At 41.7% G+C, this 20,766-nt stretch overlaps 1 protein-coding gene across 1 annotated transcript in view; it reads right to left on the bottom strand.

Annotated features, from left to right (window-relative positions):
• Positions 1–726: 726 nt before the first annotated feature.
• tnrc18 (trinucleotide repeat containing 18) overlaps positions 727–20,766 on the bottom strand; it is a 62,474-nt gene continuing 42,434 nt past the window's right edge. Inside the window, 14 exon segments of the mRNA XM_034298652.2 lie at positions 727–5,721; positions 5,828–5,902; positions 6,050–6,286; positions 6,453–7,735; positions 8,015–8,173; positions 8,435–8,551; positions 9,014–9,122; positions 9,564–9,611; positions 9,613–9,640; positions 14,843–14,960; positions 16,588–16,723; positions 17,634–17,756; positions 18,123–18,502; positions 19,516–19,752. Coding sequence (XP_034154543.2) covers positions 5,515–5,721; positions 5,828–5,902; positions 6,050–6,286; positions 6,453–7,735; positions 8,015–8,173; positions 8,435–8,551; positions 9,014–9,122; positions 9,564–9,611; positions 9,613–9,640; positions 14,843–14,960; positions 16,588–16,723; positions 17,634–17,756; positions 18,123–18,502; positions 19,516–19,752 — 3,257 coding nt within the window. The 3' untranslated portion in view covers positions 727–5,514.

The following is a 20,766-nucleotide window of genomic DNA, read 5'->3' as shown; positions in this document are numbered from 1 at the left end:
TCATGTAGTGTTTATCTCAAATAATCTATGAAAAATTGATGAGGTGGAGCTAAATGCTTGATGCATTTTCTTGTTCATAAAAATACAATGCACTTCATTTAGATTACATTATACTAATTATTTTATATATATCACATCTATGTTGCTTCTGAAAATTCAAGGTCTTGTTGCCTACTTGAAGGAAAATAACAGGATCCAGACTGTACATCGTGACAGAGCTGGTCATGAGAACCTTCAGAGACCTTGTTAGCTCTGGATTGCAGCTATACATCACATCACAGCAGAGACTGGGCTCGGCGAGGAAGATGAGGAGCACAGTGGTATTGGCATTAGCATGAAAGCTGAAGCTTTGGAACCCTTCGTGTTGGAGCAGAGCGTACAGATGAGGAGGTGAGCAAACTGGACAGACTGAACTATTCTGCACCGCTGCATCAGTCTCTTTTTATGTACAGATGAATTCCCAATATCACCACTATCAGCAGGAAGCTGAACAGCATTGTGGGTAATATATGGAATCATTAACCAATGTGAAAATTGACCGACATGTCAATGAAAGAAGTTTAAACTGAATAAATTTAACAACTTTATTAAAAGACTAAATCCACACTGAAGAGTCATTATAATGATTAATATGCACAACATTCAGGACAGAATTTCCTTGAATGTTTCCACTGATAAATGTACAGCAGGTTTACACAACAAAAATAAAGCTACAGAAGACCAGAGTATTTTTCATGATGTTTATTGATGGACTACAAAATTCTGAATTCTAAAAGAACTGGAAAGAACACTGATTAAGCTTTTTTTCGGTTAAAAAAAATCTGTGAAGTTTACACACAAGTCAACCGTGTCAATCTTTAGTGACTGGATCGTAATCTTTCAAAAGTGTATACTTTTATATTTTTTTTTTTACAGGATTAAATGTGTGTACAAATATGTCCCCCTCTCATAAGGACAATTTACAAAACTTTGATGCTTTTACATTTTCAAAAAAAATCATCATTTTAAAACTATAGCTTTTTTTTGCCGTGTGTAACAGGACTTTACCAACGCTGACGGACCAGCAGACCAAGACCAGTGAAGGACCAGCCTCCAGTCCACACACTTACTCTCTCCAACAATCTTTATCCCTCGCTAGCAGCTACCTCAGAGAAACCACATTCAGCAGTATTGCACATTAAGCATGGAGGACGATTGTTCTGAGAGGGGGAAATGTGAATAGCAAAAAAACCCTGACAAGATTAGAGAGACAAAATGCAAAAAGGCCAACAGAATCATGCAAACAGCAAGACCTGTAAAGATCTGTCTCTGCTATACAAGAGCTTTTTCTAATGAGCCAGTTAATCCATTATAAAGAGATGGCCATATACGACCCTGAACACAGAGCAGAAGACACTTAGCAACTAGCTCACCCTACATAACTTCTACCAGCAGAGGCCACTGTCTCTTTTAATGACCCGAGCATGGGCCAAAGGGAAGGACATCTCACACTGTGTTACACTCACAGCAAGCAAAATAAGAGTTGATTGCTCTGCTCTAATATTATTCCTAGATGCATAAACTCTGTTTCTACAACATGCAGACAAAAATATTCTAAAAAGTGCTTTACAGCTTGACTCAAGCTCCAAGTAAACGTTTGTTTTGAGGGGCACTTAAATTGTACAACTTCCTAAAGACAAATATCTTACACAGAAAAAAAAAAGTGTATATTCGACCGAGTTTTGGACCATGATTGCGTGCTCAGTGTTGTTTCAGATTTCAGGTGACTTAAAGATTATTTGGCACCATTTTAGTCAGCTTTGGGTCTGTTACAAATCCTCAAACCAAAATAATCAGAAAACTCTTAAAAAGTCAGAACCTGATACAAAGACAGAATATACAATTTACCTCAAGACCACATATGATGATTAACATGTTAAGAAATAACCTATTGAATATCAACAAGATATCATCTCTTTAAGAGAGATTGGCCAATGTTATATATGAAACACACACAGAAAAGAATATTTCAGACAAATTTACCAATATAGTCTCTCTCTACATATGCAATAGTGTCAACATATTTCTACAACAGAAAGAAGTTCTGAAATACTGAGTAGGCCTAAATTGTGCTGGGTTACATAAATCCCAGACGTTTCTAGTGTCCATTCCCTTCTTAATCTCTCTCTATCTCTCTCGCGCTACCCCTTCCTCTAAAAGCAAAATGGAAGATGGAAGAAATGTTGAATTGAATTTTGCTCAGAAGTGTGAGAAGTGGCAGTAAAACACAACAGGCCATATGAACGGCTGGCCTGAATCGTCTCCTCCTATTGATTCAGAGCAAGGACAGTCACGTGAACAGAAGTGGGCGGTTATCATTACCCTCAAAGCGCATTCAGCTGCCCTATGACACTGAGTAGGCGGCAGCTTGAAAAGATGTGGTAACTGACCACACCCTCTCAGCATAGTGGCGACCTAGAGAAGTAAGTCGAGAACGGCAATGATTACCAGTGGGCTTAAAAAAAAAAAAAAGAAAAAAAAGAGAGAGACAGACAGAACTTAATTTCTACATTGAAAAATGTTAGAAAAAGACCATGATATGCTGGAAAAAAAAAAGAGGTAGAAGAAATATGGCGATGAAGAGATCTGAGACAGGAAGTTAGGAAGCAAACGTAAAATTCTCAAAGAATCCACTTTAGCTTGTACACACACTGAATTTACCCCATAACAACTTCTGATTCATATACACTGGAGGTGTACACAACCTTCAGCCGCTGATATTGGCAAACTAATCGACTACAGTGGAGGCTGTAATCGAAAGGCTAGACATTCTCACAAGGAACACTTTCCAAAATACATCATTCTGGACATAAAAAACATGTCCAATATTTAGACATTAGACTACATTCAATCTTTAGACCACGACAGAAGGCACAAATAAACAAAAATATCTTTTTTTTTTTTTTTAAATGAGTGTTTGCTAGACAGAAACGCCATGAATCAAATACATTTGATTGGTCTTGATTAGAGGAGCAGAAAATAAACAGCCTGGTCCTGTATTGGCGTATATGAGAGCCTCTGGTGATGTCTGGCTCTTTCTTTGGAATACAAGATCAGCAAGACCTATTTACAAAGAGCAACATTCAATCCCTGTAATTGGGCCAAAAATTACTCAGCCTCTGAGGGACTGGGCTTAAAGGGGAATTCTGATTTTTCAAAATTTTTGTATAATTCACTTGATGAGAAGTAAACAGTCATGCAGCATGTTTAGATGAGAAATGGTTCAGGTTTTTGTTTGTTATAGAAACCAGGAGTCCTTCATGTTCACAATAGTGTTATGCGATCTACTAGTGAAACCACTGGATTTTTATGCGTAATGTTATATGTAATGCATAATAGCACTAAAATGGTGATTAATTTATAGAAATGTTTTTAGTACCATTTTTCCTTAAAACATCATAAATATTTTGTCCCCCCCGATGTGGCTATATGGTTTGGGAGTTGTGCTTGCATGCATGTGCTTGCATTCAACAGTGAGGATGAAATAAAGAGGTACCATAAGGTACTCTTTATAGAGATAGAGAGAGAGAGAGAGACCTATAATAACCAGACTGTAAGGCAACAGGGAATGAATTTGTAACTATTTTATGTAATAACCAGGGTAATTTTTAGAGATTTTGGACCCGTTCCCCATCACTGCCAACGTAAACACCTCTGAGTCAGAAAGCTTCTTCAGAAATGTCCGTTTTTTCATCAAACCACTCAGAATGACTGTTTACAACTCAACAAGCTGCAACGGTGAAATTCTGGGAAAAACAAAACTTGTTGGAATTTCCCTTAAAGTATTTTAGGCATAGACAAACAACAGCCACGTGCAAGAATGAGAGAGTGAGAGAGGGAAGATACAGAAACGCAGACATACAGTAGCTTTCACCATAAGTACTTCCAATCTCACACTCTCTGATGACTCTCTCTAATGTCACTTTGCTGTGCTGCTCTGCTATTAGTAAATTCTAACAAAGTGCTTTTATGCATGAGATGTAATTGCTTCTGGAAGGAGTAGATTGGGTAAGGGATAAGAGGAATGCTTTAAAAAGAAAGCAAAACAAGAAAATACAGCAACAACAAAAACACACACACACAAATTTGCTGAGGGCCTGAAATAGCAATAGGCTGACCAGGTGGCGACCACTCCGGACGACTGGCAGCCATGAAAGATGCGATATATTCTCTTTGTGTATGTATCTAGTTTGCCTGCACTGGGGATTGTCAAAGAAAATTCATCTTACAAGAGCTGGGAAGGGTAGAATTAAGTGCTTTCTGTTTAAAAAAAATGCAAAATTGGACAACTGGTCTGAAAACCATGATGTCCTGTAATAGTATCCTTGATATTATATTTAAAATTACACTGCATCGTCAATGTAGTGGGTATCTGAGATTCAGAGTTCCAGTAACAATTTCTGAGATCCTCATAATCGAGTTCCTGATTTTCAGTTAATTTTGATCTTTGATTCACAGTATAATAAAGCTCTTTTTTTCTTTTACCACTTTAAAAAAATTACTTTCACATAAATCTATTGTACATGAAAATAAAATGTGGGTATATCATGTATATATAGTGTATGTACAATTGTAGTTATCTGTACAACGGTTTAGACCACGACAGCGCGCGACTCGTACAAAGAGCCCTTTCTGCCATGCTGGCTAGAAGACAGGCCCATATACATATCCCAGTAGATCTTTTGGGCTAGAAAGGTGACTCACTTTCCTGCGAATAAACACTCTGTAGTGCAGGAAGAGTGCCAGTGTCAGTACGGCTGTAGCTTTAAGAGTCCAGGGTTGTATCAGCTGTCCAAGTTCATTAACCGGCTGTCGTTGTGTTAAGTTCCAGCACGGTTTTACCAGGAGGTCGCTGGACAGCAGAGTGCTGGTACGGATAGCTTCTCTAGGTGGATTGGCGTAGTAAGTGTGACATGTCCTGTCAGTTTAAATCACATCCACCACAAGCTGGGCTCATGGAGTTGGTTCGTAGCAGCCCTCTCTCCAGCAGATTCAGTTCCACCAAGTTGTGTTGCATCAGTTCCCATTCTGATGCTGACAGCTAGAGACAGAAAAGCTCAGCTGTGCAGACATGTTTGACCATGAAGACGATTTTGACATGCGCACTCATTTCTTTCTCAAAATGGTGCTTGATTTGTTGACCATGCTTGTGTCGTTATATCAGAGCTGGAACGGACTGTCCTCTGTTAACAGGTTGGACACACGCTCCACATTTGCCTTCTCCACACATACTTTAACAATACTGGCAGACTGTATACTGCTGCCATCTGGAATACATTCCAAGTCCATGATCATGCTTACTATCAATCTCAGTCCTCATATGTCATTCAATGAAGACGAACAATGGTCTCATTCGGGAACGTTACCATGATTTCAGTCGATCGGGAAAGGATCCAACATTGATCTAGCTCTCGATCATCTTCTACAAAGATTTGAGCTCGTTCCAGCGGTGTAGCTGGGTGATAAGAGCACTCCTCAGCAGATGACAGGAACACCGTCAGTGTTGAAAATCATACCAGTAGTGGGTTCATAAGTGCCAGCCAGGTAGTAGAGGTCCTCACTGTCCTGGTACTTCTTAGTTTTAATCATCTGTTCATACTGCTCCAGGCTAACAACCAAGCACTTGTGAGAGATGGTCTGAACATCATTCTCGTCAACGTGAGAGGACTGGTACAGAGCCCGCTGCACAGAGGAACATATTTCACATTCAAACTTCTTACTCCTTACAAAAAGAACTACATTATTTTTTGGGGGATATGGTGTTATGTTGCTGAATAAATATACTCACCTCCATGAAATCCTTCCTCTGGTTGGATGCCTGCAAAACAGCAGCAAGATTCCTTCCAGACATCTGATCCCAGTTCTGTCAAGACAAGTTTGGAAAAGTAGATAAATATGTCTGTGTTTTCAGTCCTCCAAGTTATTTTAAATGTTAAATGCATTGCTAAACTGTAGAATAAATACTAACTGCTAACTGAAATTTTTGAATCTGCAATGTAGGAAATGTAACCTTTTTGTCATGAAGTTTCTTTCCAGGGTTGGTTTCCTCAGGATGATAGAACCATTTGACACGAACCACCATATTGTTGCCCCAAGACTCCCACATGCTCTGGATGTGACCAATAAATGGAAGATTAGGCCGTCCAGCAGACAAGAAAACAGCACAGTCTCCAATACGAATCATTTCCTTGCCTCGCATAATGGCCTTATAGAAGAGTTTCTTTGCTTTGCCCTTCATCCCCCGTCTCTGCAATTAAAAAAAAAACAAACAAAAAAAACTTTTCATTCTGAGTTCATTAAAGAGCAAATACCAAAGCAGTGTGCAGACAAGCAGGAGTATTCTTTTATTTAAGAAAAACCTAAATCAGTACATTCATTATATTGAAAAAACGTTTAGAAATGTCATGACTAACCTGAGTAGGTTTCCCAAACCACTTCCATAGCTGTCTGGCTGGGAGGAAAGCAGAAATCTTGGGTCTGTTCTCCACAGAGGGTAGTCTTTGTCTCTTAGCCAGCTCCTTTGTAGTGGGCAGGTGGATGCCCTCTCTCCTCTTAGGCCGGCCAACGCTCTTCTTCACCTTCTGCTGCTTCTGTTGCTTTGCCTGCTGTTTGGGAGGAGCTGGCTGTTTCTGGACCTTGGGTGTGGTGGGCGGGGGCTCAGTCTTCACCTCTGCTTTTTCTTCTACATCCTCTTCTTCATTCTCTGTAGGAGGTTGCTCTTGAGGAGACAGGGGCTGAGGAGCTGCAGGAGGTTCCTCATCTGAGCTACACGAAGACTCCTCATCACTGGTGGTTGAGGACGAGGAGGACGATGAAGATGATGAATTAAATCCAGCAGTAGAAGAGGAGCTACTGCTTGAGGAGCTGGAAGAGGTGGGGCTAGAGGCACGGGAGCTGGTGGAGCTGCTGTCCTGTTTGGTCTTTGTTTCCGGCGAAGTCCTCCTTTCCTCTTCTCCGTCAGACTCTGAGCTGCTGCTACTGCTGCTGCTACAGTTTTCTGATTGAGCCTCCTTCTCTCCTGAGCTCTTCACACTTACGCGGCTGTCTGTGCTGCTTCCCAGCTTACGGATACTGTAGGTCGCCACATTGTCCGTATTAATTGTCTCAGGCTCAGTCTTGGGCTTCAGTGTTTTGTCTGTAGGGGTAGTGGAGGTGACTGTAGTGTAGTTAACACCCATCACGGCTTTACTGTCTCTCTTTGTGCGGTTCTGACCCTCCATCATCATCAGGGCTTTGGTCTTCTTGGTCTTAGGAGACATCACGCCCTCATGGTCCAACTTGATCAGGATCTCTGTCTGAGGCTGCTTGCGTTGGGTTTTCACCCCAAACGCTCCTCCTTCCTCTTCACTCTTCCGGACTCTTTTGACAGCCTTTGCCTTCCCGTTCTCATTGTTGGACATAAAGGAAGCTAATGAAGCAGACGGGTCATTATAGAGATCCACAGAGAGAACTTTTCCATAAAGCGCAGATGAGAACACAGACTTGGGCTGTGAGTGTACTTTGGCTGAGGGTTTGGCTACAGCAGTTTTCTTCTGGCCTTCAGCAGGTATGGGGATGGAGGGGTTGGTTGTGTTGGCAGGCTGACTCTTCCTGCCTAGCAGTGGGCCACTTTTCTGGGTGGTAAGGGGTCTCTCCTGCACCGGTCCAGGGGCCGACTGGTCAGGTTTTTCATGCTCCTTTGGAGTTAGTTCAGGATCTGGAAAGTAGAACAGAGAGGAGGGGTTTAATATGCCTCAACACATGACCTACATGGAATGCAGTGAAGCTAAAATTGTCCCTATTCTGCCAGGAAGCCTTTCTCTTCCCAACCACAAACAAATTATTTAATATCCACGAAACCACCCATAATATCCCCTCTTGAGCCACAGACATTCATTTCATCAATTCCAGGACTGCTGGCTTTTTTAACTGGAAACAAATCAGTTATCAGAAACTTCAAGATTTCAAGCTGTCTAAAGTAAGGGAGATAAATTACCAGGTTTGGGTTTTGGTTTTCTCCCTCTCCCCTTATTCTTCGGAGCAGAATCATCTGTGGTTTTGGGGCTTGTGTCTTTGCTCTCAGGAACATCCTTACTACCCTTCCGTGCTCGCTTTTTAGTGCAAGCCACCAAGAGAGCAGGGGATGGCTCCGCACCTGCAAAGAAAAACACAGCAAACAAAAAAGTTTTTATCCACAGAACACATATAATCTTAATATTTATTTAATGCAAGCTCTTAAAACTCTACATGAATATGTGTACTGACAAGTCACAACCTAAAAAAAACCCAGCTCTTCACACCTCAAGAGCAAAAGCAAACAAAATCAGTGGCTGCAGAGACTCCAAACCAAACAGTGTTTTCATATGGGCAGTTAGCATAAATCAAGGTTTGTCCCACTTTCTGAGAGGACACTCACACTGGATCTTGTAGTCAGGAGGGAGCAGTCTAATGTGAGACAGCGGAATGCGGCCGGTGTCTCCGTCATCAAACTCTACAGTTATCAAGTCGTCCACCTCGTCCATGTCAGGGCTCCCTGCAGACATGGAAAAATGAGAAAGATTAATATGCAGCAGCATATATCTCCATATATTTCTCAGGCGCTTCTTGAGGGCCCTTTTTATTCTCATCTGCTGACAGGAGCAGTAGTTACAACCTCCATTTAAGTTTTTTTGAACAAGCCTCCAGTTCTCTCTTGACTTAGTGGGAGGGAAAATAAATAATAATTGAAGCAAAGAGCCGCATGAAGCTAACCACATCATCATTCATTCTTGGCCTCTGTACTCTCCTACCTCCTCTGGCAGGCCTACTAGCCTTGGCTAAAAGCTTCACATTAAAGCAAACTAAACAAGACTCTGCCCTGAAAGGTTATGTGTACAGAGGACAGAAAATACTTGTGCTTTTTTGCAGCTTAGAAAGGTTGGAGAAGTTAGACAATATGTCTTTATAACACACGGTGGTAAATTTTAGTTAGTGTAAAGCACTTTATTGATCTTACCTCTGACCACGGTGCCAGGGTAGAGGCAGCGGTACTGTTGGCTCCAGTAGGCTGCGATTCTTGTTCCCTGAGGCAGGTACCTCACAGAGGGGGGCTTAACATCGATAATCTGTACAATGTGGGCAGCGGGAGAAAAAGAAAAATAAAACAATCCATTTTTGCATTCTATGAGAGACACTGCATTTTAACCTGTATGCAGTGCACAGGGGCCACTGTCTATTCTAATACATTCAGAATGACTCATGTGTCATTTTCTGGCAACGGATCATTTCTCATATATACAATCAGTCTTAAAGAGCTCTATGGTCAGAGACGCTTTTGGCTAAGCTTCTGCTTACTATGGTCAATTAAGAGGGAAAGGTGGTAGCTGAGAGCTTCACTGCCAACAATCAGTATTAGTGAAGCAAAACGTTTGTAGCAGGACACGAGGTTTCTAAGGAGGTCCTATGTCCTGAGAGTTTTAGAGAGTGTGTGTGCCCCTGGCCATGCTGTGTACTAGGACACATGTGGGGCTCATTAGTGACTGGTAAAGACAGTGTGCTGTACTGACCGCCTCCTGCAGCAGCTGCTCCAGGCAGTAGATATGAGGCCTGTTACCCCCGTTCACCCTCAACCACCACGCTGTATCTGCAAGACATAAGAGATAGTCATTAACACACAACCTGTCTACCTTTGCTTGACAGCTGAGACACTACTGAGTGACCTGCTCCAGTAAAAGAAAAAAAAAAAAAAAAGAAACCTCACAAACACACACACATACACATATAGACACAAGACAATGACCCCTACAGGGCATCCTACTCAAACTTTTCACAGACGTAGAAGTATTCTGAGTAAGCACCAAACACAGACACAGTCACAAGAATAATTTAAAACAGCCCAAATGAGAACAGCCACATTTCCTACAAGTCTGCAAAATATTAACACCAGAACAAAAATAAACCTGTTGACAGACACTAGATATGTTTTGGTGCATAAAACGGTACACTTAATGGAGATAGAAAAACCCAGGTGGGTTGTAATGGAAAGACAGACATGACCTAACCACAAGCGGATGAAAAAAGCTGGAGCTGAGACAGTCTCAAAATGAAGGCAGGGCTCCCTGGAGGACTAGACAGATATGTTGCAGACCTTTGTTGCCAATAATCAATGGATCCCGTTTTTCTACACTTCTTTCCCTTAAACAGCTAGCTCACAGACTATATTTGCAGGAGGCCTGCTTTTTACAACTTGCTGGCTTACAGTCACCGGCAGGATGAACTCATTTAATCTCTTTTGCTGTTAAGAAGTCAGAGCTGTTGGAATAGGCAAGTTGAAAAGTCAGAGAATTTTCTTTTCATATCATCTGATGGAAACAAAATGGGAGCTTACAAAGGGAAAAAAGGAGAAAAAAAAAGAAGACCCTTTATTTTGCTCGTTCAAGAAAAGCAGAAAGCTGCGCCAGGCTGAGTCACTGTGTGGGAAGCGATGGATCTAAAGTCAGAGGACTGCGTGGAGACTTCTGGGATATTATTACTGCAGCCAAACAAATGCCTTTAACCCTTGGAAAAAATGTTTTGGTTTTAAAACAAGAAGCCTTCCCAAAAATAGAGCTTATTTCGCAACCCTCAATGTTCCATAACAGTTCTGCAGATATTATTCTGTCTTTTACTGACAAAACATACAAGCACTTGGGATATATGACTTGTTACTGGGCACTAATGACTGATCTGTACAGTGCACAGCCCTCTGATCATCTCACTGCAGTGTACAGAACCTCAATGCATTTTCATTTTTGGGTATTTTTAGTAACTAGAGTGTATAAACCTTTTACAGTGTATGCGAGTATGAACTGTGGAAGATGCAGCATGTACACAGCCTCCATAAATCAAAAGTCTACTTGGTGTATGCATCTCCATTTGAAGGACGGGTTGGGGGAGAAGATTAGATTAGAAGCAGCCTGTGCTGTTTAAAAATCCTGACCGTCAAATCAAGACCTGCTCTCATCTGGATGCATAAAGGTGCTCGCAGTTCCAGCATGACCCAGAGCCAGCTGTCAGACCTGCCTGTCAGTGAGTGGCAGTCCTATTACTGAGACATGGGCCTGTGTGGATATGTAGCCCCCCTTCCTCCCCACACACACTCCCCAGAGCCAGCTTGAGGGGGTAGGCGTGCTGCTAGGAACAACTGATTGCTCGTGTCTGGAGGCTTAGGGTAAATTCACACCAGCTGCTCCCTGACGGGAGAAGGTGCGTGATTGGGCTCGGGCCCCTACAAGCAGAGTTAAATACAGACTCCTTCATGCTTTAGAGTTGAGTGGGTTACTGGCATGGATTTACAGAAAGATTGTCTATAGATGACTAAGCTAATGATTCAAAATGGAAAAATAAATAGAAAAACCAACATTTGATTTTCAAAATGAAAAGCTTCAGCAGTTCTTTTGAGGATTTCTATTTGCTCACACATTCACATTACCCCCTTTTGCTGAATCTGGTATTGCCGTCACTCCAAACCACAATGATTATACATTAAAATATTCATCTGAATATGCATGAAAGGAACTGCCTTTGAGAGAAAGTACAGATATGCATTGGTAATTTGCACAAATTCAGGAGTCTGATTATACCCAGAACCACTGGAACCCGTTTTCTTTAAGATAATTCTTATTTTCACACATGAGCCCAGAGCTTGGAGACTGAGCAAATAACTAAAAAAAAAAGAAAAGAAATGGAAAGTCACTAAAGGATGGACAGAAAATGTCAAATTAGTTTCCCATTACCCATAAATAACGGGCTGCAGCCATTAGCACGGCCATCACATCACATGCATGACAATGGACCTGTCAGCAGTCTTTTCTGTGCTTAACACGCAGGGGAGACATGGCTACTTTTCTTCCTTCCCCCTGGATTCCAGTCCTAATTCAACATTGACCACATTAATTACTGACTCCGCAATTTAACAGCATGTGGTTATGGATATAGCAGTGTCTGCACACACACTGCCTCTACACTGAGAAAGAGAGCGAAACTGGGAAGAGAGGGTCAGATTATTCACACCTTGACACTGAACAGAGTTAACGAATTCGGGCACAGGAATATAAATAGCAGCCGTACACACACCTCCAGGGCCTGTATGGGGTGACAATTCTGGATGCATTTATGTTGTGGTGTAGCACATGGCACAGCACAGCAGACAAGCCATCTCTTAGTAGCACCTTGTTCTCTCTCTCTCTCTCTCTCTCTCTCTCTCAACAGATATTAAATCTTCTACAACCAGTTCTCATGGTAGTACAAACCATGTTCCTTGAAGAGTGCAGCTAAAAGCCTGAAAAAATCAAACACAGACTCTTTTCCCTCCAACACAGAGGAGAATCATTTTAGCACCATACAAAGACAGTGACAGAGTGGAGAGACATAGAGACACAGAGTAAGAGAGAGAGAGAGAGAGAGAGAGAGAGAGAGAGAGAGAGAGAGAGAGAGAGAGCGACGGATAGAGCAACAGAGCTGAATAACCCATTCCCAAACATATGTTCATAAACTGGCTCCTCCGACACACATGACTGGAAACCCAACATCCCATTCCTCCCTCATTCCCATCACTCCACATCTTTAAGAGCTGCTTTGCAGCATGGTGATGAAGACTCCAACAATTATTTGATATATACATTAAGTTCTTCAAAAATTTCAAAATATATTTCATTCATTTCCGAAGCATGCAGATAAATTGGAGTTGAATTAATTTTTTGACATGACAGCATGACATATTTAATGTGTCGAGAACATTAACGGGACCTATCACAACAAATCAGATACTTCTATATGCGTTCCCAAAGTAATGAGAAGTCCTCACAGATCTGAAGGAAATTAACTTGTACTTTGACAGAGCAATGATGGTAGGTCTAAAAATTTCCTCTTTTTCAAAGAATTTTAACACTAAAACACCTTTGGGATGAACTGGAACACCGACTGCACCCCAGACGTCCTCACCCAACATCAGTGCCTGATCTCACTAATGCTCTTGTAGCTGAATGAACACAAATCCCCACAGCCACACTCCAAAATCTAGTGGAAAGCCTTCCCAGTAGAGTGGTTACAACAGCAAAGAGGGGACTAAATCTAGAATGGGATGTTCAACAAGCACATGTGGGTGTGAGGGTCAGGTGTCTACACACACTTGTCCATATCGTATATATAAATACTAAAAGCCATGTACGTCTACATCACAAAGTATCACATAAAAGCACTGTGACTGTAGCTAGATGGCATGTTGTATCTACTTAGTATCAAAAGATTATCATCTACCACTTTAATATCACTAATTATTATAGTAAAACAGTTTTAATTATAATGGCAGTGGACTGAGTTAGTTTTATATATTAGTTTTACATGTGTAGAATTTCCTTGTGTTATCAGCACAAACACATCATGGCATCTGCACTGCATCTTCTTAACAACAAGTCTTAGATTGAGCACCACAACATTGATTATTTTCCAATAACAGTAGTTTTATTCCACAGCAATTTGCCAGTGATTACATTTTTATTTTTTTTTAAATAAGTCGTACTGTAACTGAATAAAACAAATAAATAAACAGCTTGTCACATTATAAAGAAACTGGAAAGTGCAAACGTCTCTGAAGTCTCTAAAGATTTTTGCCTGGCTATAACAAACTGCTGACACCCAGAACTCCTTCCATAAATGTTAAATAAAATGTTTCAGAAAACCCCAACATAACAACTACTATATACATTTATGTTATGTTTTTTATGCACACTTTTTAATTTGTTTATTGTTAGTCTCATGTGGAGCGTCCACCATTCAAGTACCTGGGAATTAGCTGTTACTATAGTAACAATAACTTTAGAATGAGAGTCGAGAATTCAACAGTGCTGTGGCATTGAGGCCACTCAGGAGCTCGTTCAGTCCCTTCTCATTTCAAGACTGGACTACTTCAACTCGCTCCTGGCAGGTCTGCCCCTGTGGGCCATCTGACCCCTGCAGCTAATCCAGAATGCAGCTGCACGGCTGGTTTTCAACCTCCACAAGTTCTCCCATAGCTACGTTCCCTACACTGGCCTCCTGTAGCTACCTGCATTCAATTTAAACCACTGATGCAAACCAAAACCTGACCTGCTTCTGCCTACCTTAAATCACACCCTGCTCTGCACCACGCTCCCTCAGAGCCTCTAGCTTAAATAGAGCTTAAATATAAATATAACCAACACATGTTAACTAAAACTATATAAATCAAAACTGAAACACAATTTACATGGGGTGCTTTTAGGTTATTGATTAATAGAATCATTGATTATCAATTAAATGAGACATAACTTAGACTTTATGGCTGAAGTAATTGTCTGCCACATTATTACAGCTTCTGCTCTAATGAAACTCAAATAAGGGAAACATTGACAGAAGGCAAATTCACATCTCTCATTAGAGCATCTCTCACTAAAGCTCCTTCCACCAGACTTCTAAATCATATTAATGTATTTGTCTCTAGATGATTGGCTCTAAACGGAGGATTTTTAGACGAATTCTTACTCCTCAGTAGGCTGCATCTTATTTATTGATATGCACAACAGGCTGACAGAGTAAAAAAAAAAAATAGCCGCTGCATACAAGGGCAAGCCCTTGGAGGAAAAGTTTTAATACCACTATATGCTACTTACATTGTGTATACTCAGCCTTATTTCACTGGCAGAAACTGGTTCAGTAAGCAGTTTACTCCAAAGCTAATTCATCAGTGACCCAACACTTGTAGGACAGAACCACATTAAAGAGGGGAAATGGGACACGTCAGATGAAAATTAAGAAAAACAGAAAAAAGGGAAATGAAGTGAGCTCTTACATGTCGGGCGAGTGGACGGTGTTGACGTGGCCGGCGTACAGCAGCTTGTCATCCATAGGGATAAGGACACGCAATCCGTCCTGAAGCTCATCCTTATTAAGCACACAGTTACGAGGGGCTGCACACACACATACACACACACACACACACACACACACACACACACACACACACACACACAAATACAGAAAAAGTAAGCAAAGCTGTGTCTCTGCACAAAGCATTAATCACTCAACCATACCAAATGGTCTCATCCCACCCGAGTGCTGTCCATGAGGTAAAGTACAGGTGCATTAACATTCACTGATGCACATTACCATGAACGATATGCCTCAAATGCAATCGAGTCGAGTCAATTGTCACAATTTTAATGCTGGATTAAAATAAGCGAGGGCGTGAAATGACTCCTGCCTCCCGTCACTCAAAGCCGTCTGCTTTTTAACAGTGTGCGATCAAGAAAAGGAACAGAGATTTAGTCGTGAAAGGCAATTAAACAGAGGAGCATGCTGATGAAAAGAGCTCAACAGCCTAGCTTACAAGGAGGGAGTGTAAGGCAAAGAACTCTGTACAGACTTAGTCTTAACATCCATCTCAGATGACCCGATCACAAGTGGACAGCAGAGACCGATAGCTGTTCACACTTGATATTTTCACGTCTCGAATGCAGGCCCACCGACCACTTGTGATCAAATTTCATTAGTAGCTGCCAAAAGTAAAAACACTAGCCAATCCCAAACAAACACTCAAAGTGTTAACATTAAGCCGGATGTCATTTCTTAATTAAATAATCGGGGGCTCTTGGTGTGGCATTTTGTGCAACCTTTGCTCATCTAGTGAGATCTCATGCGCTTTAAAAAAAAATCACAGAAATGAAAAGAAAGGGATGGAAAAAAAGAAATAAAACAGGAGCTGCATATAGATTTAGTCACTGCATAGCCAGAGTGCACACTATCAGATCCCAGATAAAAAAAAAATACCTGCATCTCAGAAATGGAACTCTAATGCTGTGCACTATCACCACAGTGCACAAATGTATTAGGAAATATTCAATAAATAATATATATATATATATTTGACAGTATATATAAATAACGTTACTGTATTGGAGCTAGACATTGTGTTTCTAAGAACATGTCCAAATGACAGGCTCATTCTTGGAGATTTATTTACGTGCTTTCAACCATTTGTGCTTCACCGCCTTTGCATGACAAATACTATCCAAATGTAAAGAATAGCTGTGAGAATGAGTAGCCCAATTCATTGACACAAATAGTTCACAATTATCTAGCAATGAGCAGAGCTTATGTTGAGAATGGTAAGAAGCAGCACAGATAGAAGAGGAGATCTCCAGTGGCTGGATGTGCACATTTAAAATATAGGTTTTATGAATATAATGTATGCAAATCACCCAAAAAAAAAAAAGAAAAAAAGAATCCATTACCTGCACCAACAGAGTGTCTGGACAGTTCAAGTGCAGTATGATTCTGCATGAAAACCATGAATGAGGCCAAACTCATGACTAGGTGGTCTTTTAATGAATGTCAGGGACGCACTGCTATTCACACTACAAATATAATGAGGCCACATGCATTGCAGATCACCTCTGAATGTAGTTCGAGTGATTTTACCCCTTACAGACCCGTATTTAGCGCAGCCCACTGGTGATCCAGTGATCTGAGACGAATGTTAATCTGTTAAGTGTGAAAAGGGCCTGTAAGAGCGTGTGTGCGTGTGTGTGTGCTCACCAGGGGTACAGGGTCTTTCAGTGCTCAAACGGGGGTTCTCGTCCTCTGAGAAGCTGCTGTCCTGATTAGGTTCGAAGTCCTCATCAGCAGCCATGCTCTCCATCAGCTTGCTGACAGCGCCGCCTTTTCCTCGGGCCTGCGCACACACACATGCGCGCACACACACACACACACACACACACACACACAATCCAATCCATAAGACAACTCACACAACTGAACTCCCAGCCATTGTTAGTTTAATTCCAGCAATGAAACCCGTGCGCTTGTGAGGTGAGAATTGATTTGGAGAAACCCATTTAGATGAGGGCTTGATGTTGGATTCTCAATTTTAAGAAGCCAGAACACCCAGGGGAGCGCCGACGTCTCTGCACGCTGCATTACAACTTGATTTATACATGAAGCAAAAAAATCTTGACTGGTCAATTATGAAAACACAGTTTGCATTTGTCTCTTATAGAAAACAGAAAAAAAATGTATAGAAGTAAATAGATAAATGAGGCACTGGAAGAGCAAAAGGGGTGGATGGAGACATCCTTCAGTTCATTCTGCTTGTGAGTGAGCAGTCTAATTAGGCTGGTTGTTCTATCTGTCATTTTCCTCGGCATGGATATTCAGAGCAGGCCTGTGCAGCAGGTCATGCCTGGCCAGGCTCATTCAAATACAAGCCATTTCCCAGCAGGCCACAGGAGGAGCCTGCAGTCTGCCAGGTAAAATTGTTCAAATCCCTCTCTCCCAGGTCCAGCCCTTCTCTTGCTCTCTAAACCCACCCCATCAACAACAAGCACATCACAAAATGGCCGTGCCTTTCAAATATTTATCATCTGGCCTCTTGTCTTTGCACTTTAAAAAAAAAAAAATGCTGCCTAATGCTGCATGAATCATATACTTTATGGGCTAATGCATCAAGGCCAGTAGCATTAAACAATTTCTGAATTTAATGTTGGTGGTGGTGGTGGTGGTGGTAGGGGACAACTGGGAAGGCAAACTGTGGTGCGTTTATCATCATTACCATCTTATTAGCAATGCATTCAGGTGATGCTTACCTCTCTGGCTTTGGGCTTAATCTTGCTCTTGCGTCCAGAGCTGACAGAGAGTGATGCACTGCTCTCTGAGGGAGTGCTGGAGAGTGGCGGCAGACGTAGGGGGAGCTCTTTCAATCTCTTCTTCTGCAACATACACATCAGAGAGACAAAGCTGAGCCTTCAGAAAACATGCGCAGAGGGAACAGCCACACACAAACACATGACAGGACATAGCATCTCATCCTACTGCAGAGCATCAGATGAGGAATCAGTGTTAATGGGCTATTCTGCTCAGAGAACTATTAAAAGGGCGAGGGAGGATACAGAGGGAGGAACAATGATGGCTGGTAATTGTAGCCTGGCAAGTTTCAGTCGTCCTTTTGTGTCCAATAACAAGACATTCACAGCAGGAGGTTTTCTTGTCCTACAAATGGAGCAGACCTCCTGCTGCTGTGCAGTACTCTGGGTTAGCATGCAGGACTCGGCATGCATCAGTAAACCAGCACCCACCTTTCCCAGTGCTTTTGCCTCCTTGGGTTTAGGTATGTCCTTGGAGCCATGCAGAGGTGTTTTGGGGCCACGAGCTGGTTTGGGCACTGTAGGTTTGGAAGGAGAGACGGGTTTAGCCTGGGCAGCATCATGGAGGAAAATGCGCTCGCTCCGGCGGCGGATCCAGCGTTCTTCATCGCTCCCTTCGGCTGAGAAGCTCAAGTTGAGCTCGGCTGGGGCTTTGGGCTTACGGCCGCGTTTGCCAGGGCTGGAGTCCTCACGCAGCACACTGGCCGGGGGTAGCAGAGGGAGCTCGGGTGCAGATCTCTTACCATGTAGCAGAGATGGGAACTTCCGGATCTTGATGTCACTCTCAGAGTCGGTGAATTCAAACTCCGTACCTGTATGAGAAAATGCTGAATTACCATCAAACCATCACACTCTAAAACTTTAAAATGACCTAGATTAAACTACTGCACTAGAATGGCCAAAATTACATGCAACAATTTCTGATAATCTGAAAAAATTCATTACAATTGTATAGTCTGACTGTTTACATCCACCATGCTGAAAATCTGCTTACATGCACTTTACATGTAATCTGAACCAAATTTATGTATCTATGAGATGCAGCATTTTTGTGTTGATATTACTGTGAATCTTTCAATTTAACAAGTAGATAACATTAGTTCAGCATGTTAGCTGTGTAAAAATCTGAGCAAAACATATTTTGAAATGTTCTCATTAAACAGAAGCCAAAATTACGCTTTTGTGTTCCGCAACATTTCGGTTTGAAATATTAGCTGAATTCCCCTTGTAAGGCTTGTAAACTTACCTAGTCACAATTTATTCAAAAAATGGATCAGATTTTTTGCACAAATGTTTCTAGTATATGAGGACTGAACTTGGTCATTAATGTTTTCAGCCTGAAGAGACTTCTATGCCTTCAATTTCTCTCTAGTATAAAAGCTCTATGAGCTTCTATGAGATATGAATATATGGCTTGCCATTGCAGGCTAGCAGCATTTAGCCACCAACAGGACACCAAGCCATAAGGATCTTCTACAGTTACACCATTTGAAAGTGTTAGTTTAGCCAGATAGCACTCCCTGTCTTTTAGTGTTAATCCATAATAATAGGTAGAACATTTTAGCTAATGTCCATCAGATTCCTAAATAAAATCCTTGACAGATTCTTCAGTCAGATTATAACCAAGTAGGGTGAGGTTGCTAGGCTACTCAGGATCTTTTTGCGACCAGACTGTGCACGTCTCTTTTTATTTACAACCACCAAAGAAGTCTATAGACATACCGATGATCTCACATCAGTATTGAGAGATTAGAAATAGGAAATGTTCTAGAAAAACAAAACCTTTGAGCCATGAATAAAATGCAATAGGGTGACATATGCTCACCTAGCAGACTCTGCCTCTCCTCCTTTTTCTTGGCTTTCTGCTTGGCCTCCAGCTGAACGAGGGACATAGGGCCAGAGGTGACAGGGCTAGGGATGGCGCTAGCAGCAAAGCGAGCAAGCAGACCCAACCCACTTTCCTCTAGCGAGGAAGAGCACAGGCCATTAATCTCATCCAGTTCATTGTCATAGTCCTCTTCATCGTCCTCATCCTCGTAATCATCCCTTTCAGTAAAGTACTCTGTTTACAATGAAAGGAGAAGCGTTAAACACATCTGTCATTTTTAGCAATTGCACCATTTTGACAAACTAGAAAGCTTACAAGCCATCACTATGCAACAGCCTGCATGGTAAACATCATTCATGTTGAACCACGCAATCAAGTAACTTTATTTAATCCAAAATTCAAGAGGATGGCTTTCAAAACACAGATTCTAAACATTTTTTTGCAGCAATCTCTGACTGGCTGTAAAACCATTAGAAAGATGCGCATTCCTGTGAATGCCAAACCACTACAATTCATTTGTGATTCTGTCTGTAACAGAGGACATCTTGTGATTTATCACTATGGCTACCACATTTCTCATCAGCCACATTAACCAACACGAATGACCTTCCTTTGATATATTCCTTGAAAACATAAAAACACCCACCCACTACTACATAAGATTACTGGTAAATGACAAAGTGTAGCTTTATTAAGTAGTGATCTACCAAGCTGGGTGAGCAGATTCATGCAAACAGCTTTCACATTGAGGGAGCTGCATGACAGGATTAACTTCAGCATGGACACTAGCCTCCTCCAAACTAACAGAAATTATGGGGAAAACCCTCTGCTGCTCACAAACAGCCTTGGCTATTCTGCTGAATGGGCTCTGTTGCCGGAAAATGGAAACAGGAGCAGCCTAAAAGTACTGTAAAAAGCTAGATGTGGGTTACAGGCAGAAAGACTGACTAAGAAAGTCATCAATTATTCACGACCCTTTCAGCGTGGAGTTAGTCCTCTTTAAAGGACTAACTGCAAGACAGCAGGTACCCACTTTAGCTGACTCCGCCTCCACTTGGGAGGGAAACGGACAAAGTAAAAGACGCATATGGACACAAGACGCACATAATGCTCCAGAGTGGTTAGGCTCGCTGACAACAGGCATGAGCTTGTTAACATGTGAGGGGAAAGCGTATGAGTTTTAGAGCAGACAAACAAGGACCTTTGGCTTGTTACAATGTGGACAAAAAACAGGGTTAGAAAGACAGC

Source organism: Pangasianodon hypophthalmus, chromosome 23, assembly GCF_027358585.1.
Source record: "Pangasianodon hypophthalmus isolate fPanHyp1 chromosome 23, fPanHyp1.pri, whole genome shotgun sequence".
Classification (NCBI taxonomy): domain Eukaryota; kingdom Metazoa; phylum Chordata; class Actinopteri; order Siluriformes; family Pangasiidae; genus Pangasianodon; species Pangasianodon hypophthalmus.
The sequence above is the reverse complement of the archived record's forward strand: the minus strand, read 5'-3'. Positions and strand labels throughout refer to the sequence as shown.